The sequence below is a fragment of the Lolium rigidum genome, chromosome 2 (assembly GCF_022539505.1).
Source record: "Lolium rigidum isolate FL_2022 chromosome 2, APGP_CSIRO_Lrig_0.1, whole genome shotgun sequence".
Taxonomy (NCBI): domain Eukaryota; kingdom Viridiplantae; phylum Streptophyta; class Magnoliopsida; order Poales; family Poaceae; genus Lolium; species Lolium rigidum.
The window spans coordinates 120,135,353-120,154,154 of record NC_061509.1 but is presented as its reverse complement, the minus strand read 5'-3'; the positions used below and the strand labels follow the sequence as shown (position 1 = coordinate 120,154,154).

Here is an 18,802-nt window from a genome sequence, read left to right as displayed (position 1 = left end):
AAATCGCGGGATTCTTTCTTAACGAGGCCATTGCCCCAACTGGAGAGCACTATCGGAAGGTCGTAGATCTTGAACAACTTCGTAAAGGCAAATAGATTTAGTAAAGAGATCCGACTTTATATTGTAAATATGCATGCATTACGTGTACTGTTGACGATGTCTATATATATATTCACAACGATATTTTGTGGTTTCTTGAATGATATATGCATTGCTGAAATTCTGCCGCGGCAGAGAAACGCTGCTCCACCCTAAACCTGTGCCGCGGCGAGAAACGGCAATTTTCTCGCCGCGGCGAGACCCTCCAGGCCCGGTTCGTACCACGAGCCGGGACCAAAGGTCCTCCACCACGAGCGCCCTCGCCGCACCACGTGGCGGGGCCTTCGTGCCCGGTCCATATTTAAACCGGGACTAAAGGGAGGACCCTTTAGTCCCGCCTGGTTAGTTCCGGTTCGAAAACCGGGCCTGAAGCCCCATATGAACCGGGCCTGAAGCCCCTTTTTCCACTAGTGGACATTTGCACCAGCTTCCACCGTCGCCACGGGATTAGTTGCTGCTCGCTTTCCAGCCCTACTAATCCGGCGATTTACACAAAAATAACTTGTTGGTGAAAATATTGCATAAAATGATCCTCCGGCGAAAATATTTCACTCTACTAACCCTATTGTGTGGCGCCTATGCGAAGGGCGCCACACATCTTGCATACGTGGCGTGCAGCTGACGACGTGGAAGCCATGTGTGGCGCCTATGGCAAAGGCACCACACTACCCTTTACGGATGAAGCCTGGCGATCAGGGGGATACGTGAGCACCCCTTATCTGCTTGACACGTGTCAAACGGTGTTAGTTGGCTGTGAAAAACTTTGTTGTCCTCTCTTGTGGACCAGACCCACAAGTCTCTCTCCTTACCCATCTTCCTTATGGATAGAGAATAGAAAGATGGCAGTTACTCTACATCCTGCCGAAATGTTGGCCAATGATTCTTTTCTTCTTCGATTTACAATAGTCTGGGCTCCATCACCTAGGACACACGCACGAGCTAGCGGACGTCACCATCACGAACGCGCAGGAGGTCGCCGCTGCTGGATGGAGCGGCCGCCACTTCATATGTCGGCGCTGCTCTGGTCTTCTTTCTCCCCCGCCTCCGCAGCTGCCTCGCCGTCCGCCGCCGCGGCCGCGGCCAGAAGAAGCTCGCCCTGCCTCGCCGCTGCGGCCAGAGGTACCTGCGACGTGACTCGTTGCGGCGGCCAGATGCCTCGCCGGGGCAGGGCCGCTCCTCCTCCTTGTCGTCCTCCCTGCCCTGCGAGTCCTCTGCTACGTTGAGTCTCCTCCTCGACAGCTCGCCGGGGCAGGGCCGCTCCTCCTCCTCGACCTGCTGCTTCTCGGATTAGCTGCAGGAACCAAGCGAAACCGGCAGCGCCTACTCTGCTCCACGCGCTCGCCTGAACAAGAAGGTGATGCTCTGTTGCTCGCCACTGTCATGAACTGTTGCTCGTTATTCTCCCCCGAGGAAGGTGCTACTCCCGTCTCTGATATATTTGCAACCAAGCCTGGTTCAGGAATTCCCACATCCACCTCAAGCAGTGAGAACTGACTCACGTCATCATCGATCACATGCTGACACTCAAACACCAGGATACCCTCGTCATTTAGAGACAAGTTCTTGAAAGGAAAATGCTTTGGATCCGTCGGAGGCTGCTCGCTCCGCAACCTCCGGGTCCTGGAACGTCCGATCGATCATCATGAGACAGCGGTGGGAGGGCCCACCACCACACGACCTTATCCCTTCGTCGCCCTCCTCATCCACTCATTCTTCCCCATCTTGTTTCTCTTCCGTCTCCCGACATCACCACGCCGCCTGGTCGGCATGGACTCCTTCCACCGCAGCAAGGCGCGCCGCTGCTGCCATGCGCCACCGCGTTGCGAGGTGGCGGAGCTCCGATGAGTAGGGATGCAGAGCTCCCAGCTATGGGACGGCGGAGATCCGAGCAACTGGTCGGCGGAGCCCGAGCAGTGAGGCAGGCGGTGGGACCTGCAAGCCGCAGCCGCCGTGCAGCACCTCGCCGGAGCTGCAACGGTGGAAGTCCGAGCTGCAATGGTTCACCACCGTAGCTGCTGGCTTATATTTTCAACAGCTGCAAAGCTGTACTGGTGGTGCTGCAAGCGGCGCCGGGAAGCTACAAGCAACTCCGGTGGTGCTGCAAACGGTCGCCGCCCGAGCTGCAAATGGACGTCGCGAGAGCTGCAAGCGATTCCGGCGGTGCTCGAGTGGCACCGGCAAGCTGCAAGTGATTCCAACGGTGCTGCAAACGGCTGCCGCCTGAGCTGCAAATGGACACCGCGAGAGCTGCAAGCGATTCCGGCGGTGCTGCAAGCGGCGCCGGGAAGCTGCAAGCAATTCCGGCGGTGCTGCAAAGGGACGCCGCCCGGGTTGCAATCGGCTGTCACTGGGAGCTGCAAACCAAACGGCCTCCGCCGCAGCTGCGGCTGTATCTTCTCCGGCGATGATGGAGGCTCGCGAAGTTCTATCGAGGATGCGCACAAGCTATGAAGCTGGGAGCAAGCGGTGCTGCCGGCGGTGGTGCTGGGAGCAAGCGGGGCTGCCCACCGGCGGCGGTGGTGCTGCAAGCTGGGCGGCCAGGTTTACGCCGGCGGTGGTGATGGGAGCAAGCGGTGCTGCCCGCCGGCGACGGCGGTGCTGCGAGCTGGGCAGCCAGGGTTCCGCCGGCGATGGGGGTGCGGCGAAGTTGATGTGTGCTGGTGCTCCTCTGGCACGATGAATAGGGTGGGATCTGTGTACATGTGGTTTTTCTTTGACTAAAGTAGACGACACGTGTCAAGCTCTCTATCCGGAGGTTCGGAGCCTCCGGATGATTATCAGCGCTTTCCTTCTTGAAATCCACTGCCCAGCCTTGCGTTGGATAAATAAGACATCTAGCCCAGATTTTTTCAGCACAGTCAACAACAAACCTCTGCATCATTTTCTTCAGAGTTACCCAGATTAACATAACACAAAACGTCAGGCTCGCCAGCCCACAGAGCCCAAGTTTCAGATTTTCCTCTTCCATGGTAATATCAACAACAGACAACGATTCAACACTAACAGATGCACGCATCAGATATGTCATTTGCGCTACTCCGAAGTAGTATCCTGGCAAACAATTTGAGCAACCCAACTTAGAATGACCAACTCCAAAAAATAAACTATATCGGTAAAAAAATAAACTATAGTCATACGTAGGCGGAGGCGGCGGCCGGCAGCGGCGCGCTCGCGTAGGTGGCGGCTGGCGGCAGCGCGCTCGCGGAGGTGGCGACCGACGGCGCCGCGCTCGTGCCGAGGGCTGTGCCGGCAGTGCTCCGCGTGCACGGCTTCTTCCCGTCCTTCTCCCCGGTCAACGCCTTGCCGCCGGGGAACTTGACGAGGGCGTCCGCGCCGGCGCCGTGAAGGACAGGGGCTAGGTAGGGGCAGCAGCCAGCAGGGTGACTGGGGCGAGGTAGGGGCAGCAGGGCGAGGTAGCGAGCGAGGATGCGGTACTCAATTTCATGGAGTTGGGGATGGGATGGGAAAGCTGTGGTGACGGCTCGCATTTGCATTGGGATTTCACGGCCGTTTTTTCGCCGTGAGCATCTAATCGCGGAGAGTGAATCTAAAAGCAAATCCAATGGTGTCTAGGCGGTGCACACGTATCCCCTGATCACCAAATCCACTCGCCTACCCTTTATATATATTATTTGTCTAGAGTTGACAGAATATTATGTTAGCTCAACTAGTTGAAGCCTTTGAACTAGAATATTGGGTCTTGAGTTCAAATCTTCACCCCACCTGATTTATTTTTATTTCTAAAAATTGTACTAGACATTGAAGTATGTTTTAAAACATGGAACCCTGCCGCATATTTTTTTTTAAAAACATTTTAGTATCATATTTTTCCCTCGAAGACGTCTCGTAACTTACATCGTCTATACCTCATTAGGATCAACAACTCTTGAGATAGTGTGGTAGGCTACATCATTCTAATGGAGTTACAACTATTTTTCAATTTACGTGAATGAAGTGTATCATCATCTTGAGTCCCATAATTTTTTTCACATTTTTAGTGAACGATTATTTCTCTTCTTTTGTCCTTCATCTGATGGACATTCCACCAAGCTGATAAGTTGTTCCATGATAGCAAAAATTGTACTCCCTTTTTCCGTTACTTTGAAACTGGAAGCATGTACGTCCATTTGAGGGGAACCCAATCAAATGTTCTATCTATCTCATCAGTTGTATTTTATGATGTTTTTCTACAGAGACCTCCAATCCTGACGCCCGAGGATGACTTTACCTGTGCTCTTGTTATGTAAATTTGTTCCAAAAGGCTAAAATAGGGAAAGAGATGTGATGCATACATTGATCTTCAGTGCTTTTTATGACAAAGAGGAGCCGCATTGTGTGCTGGTATGTTGTTGTTTGCAGGACATGGCTCTTATCTTTGATCTGAACAGCATATGCATTTGATGGGTTCGTTGCATAGAAAATAAAAAATTTCTACCATGAATAAGAACAAAACCAAGATCCAATCTAGAAAAGCTAAGATCTAATCTATGAAGATCGAAGCAACGAGAGAGATGAGATACCAACCCTCGAAGATCCAAAGCCTTACGAGATCAGATCTCGTGGTTGATGTAGTCGATCGTTCCGGTGCTGCAATCCGGCAGCACTTCCGTACTCGGTCGCATGTACGGTGTCGATGAAGTCCATTCTCTCCCTGTTCCAGCGGGCAGCGGAGGTGTGGTAGATACCCTCGGAATCCCAGCAGCACGATGGCGTGGTGGTGGTGGAGGAGAAATTCCTGCAGGGCTTCGCCAAGCCTGCGCAGGAGGAAGGAGGAGGGAGAGAGGGGGTGGCTAGGGTTTGGGGAAGGGTGTCTCCAACCCCGTGCCCACTCCCCACTTTATATAGGGGCTAGGGTCGGCCAAGGTGGCCCCCCAACTCATCTAGGGCCGGCAGCCAAGGGGGAGACTTGCCTCCTAAGTCCCCCCCCCCCTTAAGTTTAGGGATTTGGCCTTATCCCTTTAGGTGGGGCGCATGGGCCATGGTGGGCAGCATCCCCTGCCCATCTGGACGTGGTGCACCACCCATTTTTCCCATGTGGTCCCTCCGGGACAGGTGGGCCCCACCGTGGGACCCCCGGAACCTTCTAGAAGATTCCCGGTACGATACCGGAAAAATCCCGAACTTTTTCGGAACCCTAAAATCAACTTCTCTTATTAGAATCTTATTCTTCGGACCATTCCGAAACTCCTCGTGATGTCCTAGATCCCATCCGAGACTCCGAAAAACATTCGGTCTCCATCTCATATTCCGAATCTACTAATACGACATCGAACCTTAAGCGCGTCACCCTACGGTTCGTGAACTATGCGGACATGATCGAGAATCCTCTCCGATCAATAACCAATAGCGGGACCTGGAGATCCATAATGGCTGCCACACATTCAGCGATAACTTAGTGATCGATTGAATTAACATACAATACTAATTCCCTTTGTCGCGCGATACTTTACTTGTCTGAGGTTTGATCATCGGTATCTCCATATCTAGTTCAACCTCGTTATCGACAAGTACTCTTTACTCGTACCGTGGTATGTTATCTCTTGTGACCTTGTCACATGCTTGCAAGTTAATTGGACGACATTTCACCGAGAGGGCCTAGAGTATATATATCCGTCGTCGGGATGGACAAATCCCACTCTTGATCCATATGCCTCAACTCATACTTTCCGAATACTCAATCCCATCTTTATAACCACCCATTTACGCAGTGGCGTTTGATGTAATGAAAGTACCCATCCGGTGTAAGTGATTTACATGATCTCATGGTCGAAGCACTAGGTTACTATGTATCGAAAGCTTATAGCAAGATGATCTTAATGAATTGATCTTATGATACGCTTATTATGGGTGTGTGTCCATTATATCATTCACCCAATGACATAACCTTGTTATAAACAACATCCAATGTTCATGATCAGGAAACCATGATCATCTATTAATCAACACGCTAGTTTAGCAAGAGGCTTACTAGGGACTCTGGTTGTTTACACAACACACATGTATCAATGTTTCCGGTTAATATAATTATAGCATGGGGTGTAAAAAATTATCATAAACACTAAGATATAACAATAACTACTTTATTACTGCCTCTCGGGCATATCTCCAACAGTCTCCCACTTGCACTAGAGTCAATAATCTAGTTTATATTTGTAAAGATATAACACCTTGGCCTTCTAGTGCTTTCATGTTTTGCTCACGGGAGAGGTTTCAGTCAACGAATCTGACACGCTCAGAAACGTATGTATTTTGCAATTCATTTGCGTCTCCACGCATCACTCATTTTCCAAATGAGTCGGCATTAATCGTATATGCTTAGTCTTCTGGTGGAACCTTAATTCCGCAGTCTGAAATATGTCACCAATATTGTCACACACAATATAGCTTCAAAGTTCTGACACCACCGGAACTACACCCAGTTCTCAAAGAACTCCTTGACTCAAACACCCTCCGTCATTGTCTAAACAATGACATACTCTGCCTTCGTTTGTAGAATCCGTTACAATATTTAGAACTCATCTAAATCTAGCATTATGCTACCTTTTAATGAACACTTAGCCTAATTGAGATTTGAAATTCATTTTTATATGTGACCAAACTAATATCGGTACAACACCTTACAGCGATTTGTTTGTCATTATCCCATACAAAACTATATATATCCTTGGTTCTTCTAAAGCACTCAGCGATATTCTTACTATTGTCCAATGATCCTCACATGAATCATTCTGGTATATGCTCGTAACACTTTAGAGCATAGGACATCTGATTGTGTACATATTATTCGTCATCTAAAACCACTTCATGTGTTTTTACTCATTGAGTGTCAAATACACTCAAGTCTTGTTAAAACCTTCACATGGAAAAGAACACCTTCTTGACGTTTTCATATTGAACTACTTCAATATTTACTCTATGTACTTAGACTTAAACTTATTATGTACTTTAATCTATCTTCATAGATCTTGACGCTAAATATGTTTTAGTCCATATCCTTTCATTGAAGTTAATTCTCAATGAAACCTCTTAATCACATCAAGTACATAATTACATCATTTATCATCAATGATATGTCATCCACATATAATATTATAACCATGTCTCAGCGCTCCCACTTAATTTCTTGCAAATACAAGTATCTTCATCATTTCCGATGAAATCAAAATTCTTTGATTATTTCATCCGGTGAAGTTTCAACTCCGTGATACTCACTTCATCCAATTGAAGTTTGTATACCTATCTAGTATTATACGGACTAGCAAAAAACTCTGTTGTATCTTGTATACAACTTTAATACACACTTCTGGTAAGGAATGTATTTCTGCCATCCTACTACCATATCTCATAAAAATATATGTAGCGATCACTAGAATAATCCGCATGGACTATAAGCATCACTACGGAAGATCTAATCTTATCGTAGTCAACTCTTTGAACTTTGTTGTAAACAACTTTTCTACAAGTCGAGCTTCTTCAAGGATATTGCATCCATTTCCATTAATTTTATAGATCCATTTACTTTCAAAAAGTATTCATCTATCTTGAATTTCATGGCACTTAGCCATTTTAAAGGAGTCGCCTCGTAGCGTTGCAAATATATTTGGCAACTAAATGGGGTAGATGCTAGGTATAAAACGCTTATCAGAGTGGGCTCCATTGCAGTCGTATGGACGCTATGGCTATGTAGAAATGACAAGGTTTTCAATGACAAGAATTCTTCTCTCATGCAGGTCGTTTACCGATGTACGGCTTTGCTCCGTTCATGGTCGCCACTTCAGTGCTTGGACGACCGAGACCTCTTTATGGAGGTGTCTACATGGTTGGAGAACATGGCCAAGGAGTTTATTTCCCGGCATGAGTGGCTGCATATTAGGCGGATTGAAGCCAACGTAGCATAGTCTAGTTTGACTCTTTTGATCGATCTTTTATATTTTGTTCAGACTTGTTACTTGAACGGCTATGTGTATCTTAGTTATGCAGAGGCTGGATGTAATGCTTGAATATTTTGAATAATGAAGCGCCCTTTATCGAAAAAAATATGCCTTGCAGGTGCAGCCGCTGTCCTAGTGCCACCAGCCGCCGGTATCTCAAACATGGGGCCAAACCAATGTTTTAAATAGCCTGCTATAGGCTACAGTCGCGGCCTCCCAGAACAGTTATATCTTGGCTATAGCCGGCTATTTGACTTGGCATGTTTAGCCGGGCTATAGCAGTTAGCCGCATCATGCGGGAAAGGCTATAGCGGGGCTATAGTCCGGCTATAGCCGGCTATTTTAAACCCAATGGCAAAGATGTAGCGCTTGTGCAATACCATGTTTGTGAGCGGTGGTCACTCCGGCGACATGGTTATATTGAGTATAAGCGTTTGTGCCTTGTAGGTGTGAGCGGTGAAATCGGTTAGTATCTGCAGCATGGGGTCGAGGTTGATAAGTTCTCGCGGTGCATGAAGTCCTCCGTACAGGGGCCAGCACGAAAGGGCACGTCGAGGACAATTCCTAAAGGGATGGGAACCTCTTCGAGCTCCACATCCATGAGGCTCGGCGTGAAAGGAAACTACATGTTTTAATCATGCGGAAGGAGAGCGCCAGGATTTTGAGCTCCTCAGCTACGTCAATCATGAAGAACATATCCTCTATGAGACGGCAGGGGTGACCTAAGGAAAGCCGCCGCACTGAGACAAACCAACACACAAGGGCGCGAGCAAAGCGTGGTAAAGTAGGAAACCGTCCAAGTGGCCGTGCCTTCAAACCTTGAGAGTAAAGATTTTTGTTTTAGAAATAAGTATATGTGTCGCTAAAGAATAGTTGAGAGAATGCAAGTGTGATGTGTTCAGAGAATGGAAAATGTTAATGTAGGGAAGGATGGATGTCAAATGGACCTCATGCAAGCTTTTCTTTTGTCCAAGTAATTGTCTTTGCCTTGAACTTTTCTTCCTTGACATTGGGTATGGGTCAATAAAACCTTCTTCATCTTCATATGCAGTGATGAATTCGCATCATCCAAGACAAACAATTGATCGAACTTGGTACCCAGTGTCCATTGCCCTACTACATAGCACAATTGATTGAAATTTCAAATGATTTAGAACAGTATTGCATTGCATATGGTGAATAAATTTTAAAAAAATATGGAAAAAATATCTTGTTGGCATCTGATTGAGCTAAGTTGTGTGCGCTCGACGTGGGGGCATGGCAGCGGTCGACATCATGAGGACCGGTGAAGGCAAACGACAACTTTTTCAGTTGACTCCACACCCCTCAGACACCCCGTCAGCATGTTCCGGTGGCAGACATCGCGGTGTCAGTCATGGCGCACTGCACGATCTAGTCTGTAGTGACCTCACCCGGTAGGGTGCCGATCCCTGTGTTTTTAGTGCTAGTCCCGGATCAACTTCTAGCACACACAATTCAGATTTGATATATCAAATAGCAAAGGTCAAATATTACAACGTATGATCCATCAGAAATAAAATAGTTCATTACAACTTGCATAGCTTATGGCTAGCGTTTATTCAGAGTTCACAACGGTAAAGTAAAAGCATGGAGCCATCTTTCTTCATGATGCCACAAGCAGACATGTTGAGCGAAGACTCGTGATCCTAATACAGCATTACTCAATGAGAGTAGTGACCTGCAACATGAAAGGTTACAACCACAAGGGTCAATACATTTTGGAATTGTATTGGCAAGATGTCATATGGTGGACACAAATGGCACCTAACACTTACATGATTATTTGGCTAAGTGGAGCTTGGCTCATTTGTGAAAAGCGAGCATTTTCCCTATCTTTTTGCAAACAACATTTGTCTTTGAAAATATATCACCTAAGAGCATGAACCCAGGTTCTCATCACACTGGCTCACCAGGGATAGACACTAGATGATCCAGCTACTTACTTTACTACCCAAGTTTCCCACCAAGTTTTTACTTAAGAAATTTGGATGAGAGAGATCTTCCAACAACTCCAGGTTCAGTTGCTCAAAGTTGTCCGTAACCGGGCACATGGCTAAGTACTCAGTTTTTACACTCTGCGGAGGTTTGTATACTTTACCCGCATGACTTAGTCAGCCCCTTTTCCACCATGATGCTCATTTTTCTCAAATGGTTGGGAGAAGACTAAGACGAGACTGTTTTCGGAAATAAATCTCTGAGCCCTCTGGACGGACCCGTTCCAACCTACACAACTACATCTGCTGGTCACGTCGGGACAGAACCCTACAACCTACTTAGTCAAGACAGAGCCCATATGACATGCGGCTGTACAAGAAGCTACTAAACATGAAACATGTCCAATCTCTTTTGTTCCTGGGCGGCGGACCCCACCAATTTTCACCGTGCAGACGCTCCACTCATACCAATCCGCCCAGGTTTTTCATTTATCAAGTTGTTTTCATTTATAACAAAAACATATTTCTTCATTTCATCTCATCATGATATCCCAACCACGTATCTAATAGCATGGCTAAGCAAAACTACCTACCATGGCAACTTAAGGGAAACTAGAGGAATCCTAAGACTATAGGATTAGTATAGCATAGCATATACTTTAAAAACATCCTTCACATGCAATATGTACTAAGTAAAAACTACATGCATAGAAAACATTATGAGGAGAGGGATTGGTGCACTCGTCACAAAAGCACTCTTGATAATCCAAACAATCTACAAACCACTAGAACATAAGAGCGTGCGTTGCCGCGCCCGTCCATCTCAAAGGAGGAATCATAGAAATATTTGGCAATCCTTGGACTGAGAAAATTTGAACATTTATAATCATAGTGCCTACATATACACTATTAATCATAGAGTTGCACAAAATTCTGCTAAAAAATGACCACCTATCACCATTCAGACATTTGTGACGCCATCATATCAGCATCAGTTCGACTAATGATGTAGACGTAGATGACCATCAACTTATATATGATAGTTTTCTACTTGGATATTAATCTTCGGTGAGATGAATCGAGCCAACTGTTTTTTGCAACCACGCAATAAAATATGGTATAAGGCCGCCAAATTTAAGATGACTGTCCATTCTAAGAAGTTACTGATGATATTTTCTTTAGTATCAATGTGGGCTACACCAACAAAAAAGTATAGATTAGTGTTCCCAAAATCTGAAGCAAAATCGTGAAAGCACAATCCCAAATCACGACAAATTGGTGTTCTAAACCCAAAATTATTATCATACAGAAATAGTTTGCAAAGTGTAGACACCAGCAGGATAGTTCCAAAAGATACAAATTGTATTATTTCCAACCGAACATCCTTCCATAGATAATCTTTCCTAAGTAAGAGAATGCACCTCTACTAATTAGGAGTATATTTTTCATATCAACCCACAAAACATATTAATATGAATCTAACAAATAGTGAGTGCGTAAGCACAATATCATCAAGTTCAAAATCTTATTTTGGTACATCAGAATTTTAGCTGCTGATTATACTTTCAAAGTAATTCTACTACCTATGGCGAATTGACTGCGACAGAAATAATCAGTCACTGATGATATTCAGTTGATTGTGCACTCCTCATGAAGGCAACAACTATAGGCTGCATCAAGTTGATAGCAACCAATAATTTGGAGCCTCTTGTGCGAATCTGCTGAAACACAGTTACTGAGTATGTAGCTAGGTGGTTGGTACAACATAACATATTGAGCAGCCAATCAGAAGTTGTCAGAAACAATAGCATGGAGCATTACCATCGGATATGCTATCTTGACTTCCTTTTCTTGGTAAATTGATCACCTAACAGTGCATACATGATCATTAATAACCTCAAACACCAAAAACTCGAGCCGATACTAACCACAGCCTGAAAACAGTTTCTCCATAATCGATGTAGAACATTCTCAGATTACAACTTTCAAGTAAAGTTACTGCAGTTTGCCCTCCTAATTTAAACCAACTGTGTTGTCTCCTGTGAATAAATATTCATTAGCATGAGTTGCAGGTTTTGGTAATCTGGTAGGTATCTGATCACACAAAGAGTTGCAGCTTCTGGTACGTATCTTGAAACATGTTCTTTAGTTTCTAATGTAACAGAAGTCGTAGGAGGTTCATTAGTAATTCTGCTTTCATATGCTAAAACAACTTCAAGTACACCCAACGAGAGTATAACAAGCAATAAAAACTGTGCAACTTATAAAATATTTCAATCAGTGTAGGACCATCTCTCAGTTTATTGGTAATGATTCAGTTTAAGTGCTTTCTCAATGACTGTCATTAACCTATATTAGTGAGAGCAAAGATGTCATATTTTATCGGTCCTTTCTATAATCAAACTTTCAGCAGACTATAAGTCAGTATGTTATCTATTAACACAAGAACACAATTAAAAAAATATAACCTTAACGCAACCTCTCACATCATCTCATGAATTAAAATTTTCTAAAACTGAACCATTAGCCGCCATGAAGAACAACAACACATTAGATGTTCACAATGTCATAGTAACATATTCAGAGTTTATCAGGTTTGAAAATAGAAGAGGAACATGGTTATATGGTGAATTATTAAGCAACATGAGAATATATAGTGACAAGGCACAGTATGAATGTTTTTGCTCATAAGATATATCAGTAGTTCATAGCCCAGAACATCTTCAAATAATTCAGTGTCATATTTTCCCCGCATAAAAGGAATAATATTCCGACTCGGCTGGAACAGGTTATGAAATTTTATTTTCTAAGGGAAAATAGACTTTATTTTGGTAACAGTTGCTATTATATTTCTATCGGAACCTGCTTTCTGACATTCTTATCTTTTTGAAAGGGACGTGTCTATTTACATTACTAACAGAAGATTAATATATCACCTCAGGAGACCACATATAGAATAAGAAGTGATGTCGCTTCACACCATGTGTACACCTATACAGCTCTGGTACCAATTTAACAATTTTTCTTCTAGCAATTCCAGTCTCCTCAATATCTTAAAATAATATTGAGTAAGATCCCAGCTGACCAAGAGAGTTAAATTGGCACTTGGACTTAGATGATGGCCATAACAATACCTTGTGTTTGGAATAGCATACCTTGTCGGCAGTTTGTTTTTCTGATGAGAACAAAGCTCTTGTTTGTTCAAGATAGTGGTGAGCAGGCATATGCTTCATTGGGTTACAACATATGCAAAAGAAATAATCAAACAATTAGTTGATCTGGAATATTGGCATCAATAAATATTTGAAGGAGCGCTAATAAATATAGGACTCGGATAATCTATTCTTTGCGACTCGTATCCACATAAATAACAGAAATAGACTATAAAAAGTAGCCATATTACAATAAGAAAATTTGAATGATTGGAAAAAAAATTTTGCACAATCCACAGTAAGAGATGTCATGTAACAAATGTAAAATTCCATTGCCACTGAGGCAGAAAAAAAATAGTGAACTGGACTAATCAGCTCCACCCACGTAGCGACAATGTTCCACCTCTCTGCAAACAAAAAACAAAAGTTTTACTTTCCATTTTTTGTAATGAGAAGTTGGGATGCTTCTCACTCAAAATTGAATAGAGCAAAGATTGTGCGGAACAACCGAAAGAAGAAGGACGTGACTCTTGATCTGCCTGTCCCCTTATCCCAACCGCCGCAAACACAAGTCAACCAACACAACGAAGCTTAAAGGTCGAAAAGACGTATCTGACATAAACGGCTGGATTAGATCAATATGCGTGCAAAATTCTTCCATAATTCAAGCAAAACGACTTCACTTACTAAACTGACACTGGACTACGACAGAGAGCGGGTCGTCACCGCTGACGTCAAAGATGTTAAGGTGGATGGAGGTCATCCTGTTTATTGGCGGGGATGTTGCTATAAGCGAGGAATATGGCAGTAGAACAAGAGGAGATCAATGGCAAGACAAAACATGGGTAGAAAGGAAGATGATTATATATGCAGCCTGTGAAAACAGGTGCGCAATCGAGGAAAAAAAGGGGCGGAAGGTGCGCACTCGCTACGCCATGGTCGCTCGAATAAACAAGCAGCGGCGCCATCATAGATTCATAATCCATACTCCATAGAAATCCCCTGCCGCCGCTACGCCTTCCTTTACAAACTAACCTAATCCTAACTCCTAACGAGGAGAACTGAATTGGGTCCTTTCAGGGCTAGAACTCAACCGGGTGACCGGTACGAACTCAACTGGGTGACCGGTACAGGCTGAAGCTGACTAAACTAAGAGGGCCTATCACAATTCATAATGCAGTCTAGGTGGTCGCATGACGCTGATGCCGGCCCAGTGAACGACGATGCACCCAACTCCATTTTCAGAGTAGCAGCCCATTTAACGTTTTGCGGGCTGTTACATGCGGGCTGACGCGTTAAAAAGACCCAACGTTCGATAGGTAGGACGACCAACGAATACATACGGTTAATCGGCCAGATCGGAAGGCTAATATTCCCAAATCGTTGTGGTTGCTCGTGAGTCACCCAGTTACCTTGTGTTTGGAATAGCATACCTTGTCGGCAGTTTGTTTTTCTGATGAGAACAAAGCTCTTGTTTGTTCAAGATAGTGGTGAGCAGGCATATGCTTCATTGGGTTACAACATATGCAAAAGAAATAATCAAACAATTAGTTGATCTGGAATATTGGCATCAATAAATATTTGAAGGAGCGCTAATAAATATAGGACTCGGATAATCTATTCTTTGTGACTCGTATCCACATAAATAACAGAAATAGACTATAAAAAGTAGCCATATTACAATAAGAAAATTTGAATGATTGGAAAAAAAATTGTGCACAATCCACAGTAAGAGATGTCATGTAACAAATGTAAAATTCCATTGCCACTGAGGCAGAAAAAATAGTGAACTGGACTAATCAGCTCCACCCACGTAGCGACAATGTTCCACCTCTCTCGCAAACAAAAAACAAAAGTTTTACTTTCCATTTTTTGTAATGAGAAGTTGGGATGCTTCTCACTCAAAATTGAATAGAGCAAAGATTGTGCGGAACAACCGAAAGAAGAAGGACGTGACTCTTGATCTGCCTGTCCCCTTATCCCAACCGCCGCAAACACAAGTCAACCAACACAACGAAGCTTAAAGGTCAGAAAAGACGTATCTGACATAAACGGCTGGATTAGATCAATATGCGTGCAAAATTCTTCCATAATTCAAGCAAAACGACTTCACTTACTAAACTGACACTGGACTACGACAGAGAGCGGGTCGTCACCGCTGACGTCAAAGATGTTAAGGTGGATGGAGGTGATCCTGTTTATTGGCGGGGATGTTGCTATAAGCGAGGAATATGGCAGTAGAACAAGAGGAGATCAATGGCAAGACAAAACATGGGTAGAAAGGAAGATGATTATATATGCAGCCTGTGAAAACAGGTGCGCAATCAGGGGAAAAAAAGGGGCGGAAGGTGCGCACCTGCTACGCCATGGTCGCCTGAATAAACAGCAGCGGCGCCATCATAGATTCATAATCCATACTCCATAGAAATCCCCTGCCGCCGCTACGCCTTCCTTTACAAACTAACCTAATCCTAACTCCTAACGAGGAGAACTGAATTGGGTCCTTTCAGGGCTAGAACTCAACTGGGTGACCGGTACGAACTCAACTGGGTGACCGGTACAGGCTGAAGCTGACTAAACTAAGAGGGCCTATCACAATTCATAATGCAGTCTAGGTGGTCGCATGACGCTGATGCCGGCCCAGTGAACGACGATGCACCCAACTCCATTTTCAGAGTAGCAGCCCATTTAACGTTTTGCGGGCTGTTACATGCGGGCTGACGCGTTAAAAAGACCCAACGTTCGATAGGTAGGACGACCAACGAATACATACGGTTAATCGGCCAGATCGGAAGGCTAATATTCCCAAATCGCTGTGGTTGCTCGTGAGTCACCCAGTTACCTTGTGTTTGGAATAGCATACCTTGTCGGCAGTTTATTTTTCTGATGAGAACAAAGCTCTTGTTTGTTCATTGGGTTACAACATATGCAAAAGAAATAATCAAACAATTAGTTGATCTGGAATATTGGCATCAATAAATATTTGAAGGAGCGCTAATAAATATAGGACTCGGATAATCTATTCTTTGCGACTCGTATCCACATAAATAACAGAAATAGACTATAAAAAGTAGCCATATTACAATAAGAAAATTTGAATGATTGGAAAAAAAATTGTGCACAATCCACAGTAAGAGATGTCATGTAACAAATGTAAAATTTCATTGCCACTGAGGCAGAAGAAAAATAGTGAACTGGACTAATCAGCTCCACCCACGTAGCGACAATGTTCCACCTCTCTGCAAACAAAAAACAAAAGTTTTACTTTCCATTTTTTGTAATGAGAAGTTGGAATGCTTCTCACTCAAAATTGAATAGAGCAAAGATTGTGCGGAACAACCGAAAGAAGAAGGACGTGACTCTTGATCTGCCTGTCCCCTTATCCCAACCGCCGCAAACACAAGTCAACCAACACAACGAAGCTTAAAGGTCGGAAAAGACGTATCCGACATAAACGGCTGGATTAGATCAATATGCGTACAAAATTCTTCCATAATTCAAGCAAAACGACTTCACTTACTAAACTCGACACTGGACTACGACAGAGAGCGGGTCGTCACCGCTGACGTCAAAGATGTTAAGGTGGATGGAGGTGATCCTGTTTATTGGCGGGGATGTTGCTATAAGCGAGGAATATGGCAGTAGAACAAGAGGAGATCAATGGCAAGACAAAACATGGGTAGAAAGGAAGATGATTATATATGCAGCCCGTGAAAACAGTGCGCAATCGGGGAAAAAAGGGCTCGAAGGTGCGCACTGCTACGCCATGGTCGCTCGAATAAACAAGCAGCGGCGCCATCATAGATTCATAATCCATACTCCATAGAAATCCCCTGCCGCCGCTACGCCTTCCTTTACAAACTAACCTAATCCTAACTCCTAACGAGGAGAACTGAATTGGGTCCTTTCAGGGCTAGAACTCAACTGGGTGACCGGTACAGGCTGAAGCTGACTAAACTAAGAGGGCCTATCACAATTCATAATGCAGTCTAGGTGGTCGCATGACGCTGATGCCGGCCCAGTGAACGACGATGCACCCAACTCCATTTTCAGAGTAGTAGCCCATTTAACGTTTTGCGGGCTGTTACATGCGGGCTGACGCGTTAAAAAGACCCAACGTTCGATAGGTGACCAACGAATACATATGGTTAATCGGCCAGATCGGAAGGCTAATATTCCCAAATCGCTGTGGTTGCTCGTGAGTCACCCAGTTTTACTGTTAACTAATAAAATAATACTACATAAGCACACATACATAGACAATCACAAGAAATAAAATATGCATGCATATGTTAATTAAACATAACAAAACTCACCTAGGTATCTCTCTGGTTGTATTCTATATGCATGATGCCATGATCATAATTTTAGTATTGTTTAATATATTCAAAACATTTTTCTACACTAGAAAGGTCTACAACACTATATAAAATATAGAAATAAAATAACAGAGAAAAATAAATTATTTTAATATACTACTGTACAGAGGATTTGATTTTATGCTAACAGCAAAAAGAATCGCTCAAAAATATTCTATAGAATTTATTTTATAGTCAAAGTACTATAATTAACTTTCTGCAAAAACTGTGAATGAACATGATGTAAAAGTGCAATATTATGATACTAACGTATTATTCATATTTTTGTGAATCCAGGGACACCTTATTTGTTAAATTTCGCTGAACGGAACTTAAGTTATGATTTTTCTAAAATTGGAGTATATTCTGCCTAGAATATTCGAAAATTAAAACTCATATGACAAGTGGCTGATTTTGACTGGCCGATACCCCTTCATCTAAGTGAGTTAATACCAGCCTTAGGATCTGGATCCTGTGGTTGCAAGGAAAGAGAATGAAAGGATGAAAAAAGAAACAATGGGGTTGCTCACGTATGGAAGCACAGGTCACTGGAACATGTGGTCGTGGTCGCTGCGGTTGATGTTCCCGTGCTTGTTGGCGATGGTGTAGCGGACGGCGGAGCTCGTCTTCGCAAGGGGAACTCGACGGCGAAGTCACGGACGTCGGGGTGCAGTAGTTTGCCGGAAACCGTTCGCCGGAGACTACAGTCGATTATAGCGTCGTCGCTGTGGTGCACGAAAAATTGTGAAACAAAGCCTGAGAGATGCGGAATGAAAAGATAGGAAGTTTGGAAGAAACTATAGGTCAAGATATGGACTGTGCTCACCGGAATCGTCCTGGGAAGTCGTCGGTACCGCAGACTTGCGAGGTTAAATTCGAGCAGCCTGGTGGCTCTCGTTCTGTGAGGTTTGAGGGTAAATGAAGAGGATTAACAGGGCTATTTGTAGGACAAAACGGCTCATCAAAATATGCCTTAAATCTCCGGGAATCAAAGAAAAGAGAAACGCAAGAAACTGAAAACGGCCGGGCTCGTGCTCGTGCGTTGCCTGTTCGTTGCTGAGCTTGAAGACGCTGACGTGGCTGGGACCCACACATCAAGGAAAATTGAAAAAAAAAACGGACGCGGACCTGGTTACTGCTGCGTCAATCGCGGCGCGGTCATGCTTTCACGTGGTCTGACTCGGCTAACTCCTTTCTTTGGTCCAGATTCAATCGGCCCTTTCTTTTTCTTTTTCTTTTTCTTATTACACGCGCATAGAAACTGAATTGATTGGATTAGCCTAGTTTGCACTAGCTATTTAGTTTTG

General features: G+C 44.2%; 1 protein-coding gene and 1 long non-coding RNA gene across 2 annotated transcripts; both read right to left on the bottom strand.

The window, feature by feature from the left end:
• Positions 1-1,285: 1,285 nt before the first annotated feature.
• On the bottom strand, positions 1,286-8,017 carry LOC124687149. The gene is made up of 4 exons (XM_047220972.1): positions 8,009-8,017; positions 4,060-4,065; positions 2,898-3,178; positions 1,286-1,668 (listed from the first exon to the last, which is right to left on the bottom strand). Exons 2-4 carry the CDS (start codon positions 4,063-4,065, stop codon positions 1,314-1,316), a joined length of 642 nt encoding a protein of 213 aa, XP_047076928.1. The 5' UTR covers positions 8,009-8,017; the 3' UTR covers positions 1,286-1,313.
• Positions 8,018-10,706: 2,689 nt separating this feature from the next.
• On the bottom strand, positions 10,707-18,596 carry LOC124687148. Its single transcript, XR_006998113.1, has 3 exons — positions 18,322-18,596; positions 18,026-18,220; positions 10,707-10,760 (listed from the first exon to the last, which is right to left on the bottom strand). It is a non-coding gene; the product is annotated as an uncharacterized LOC124687148 (long non-coding RNA).
• Positions 18,597-18,802: the final 206 nt, after the last annotated feature.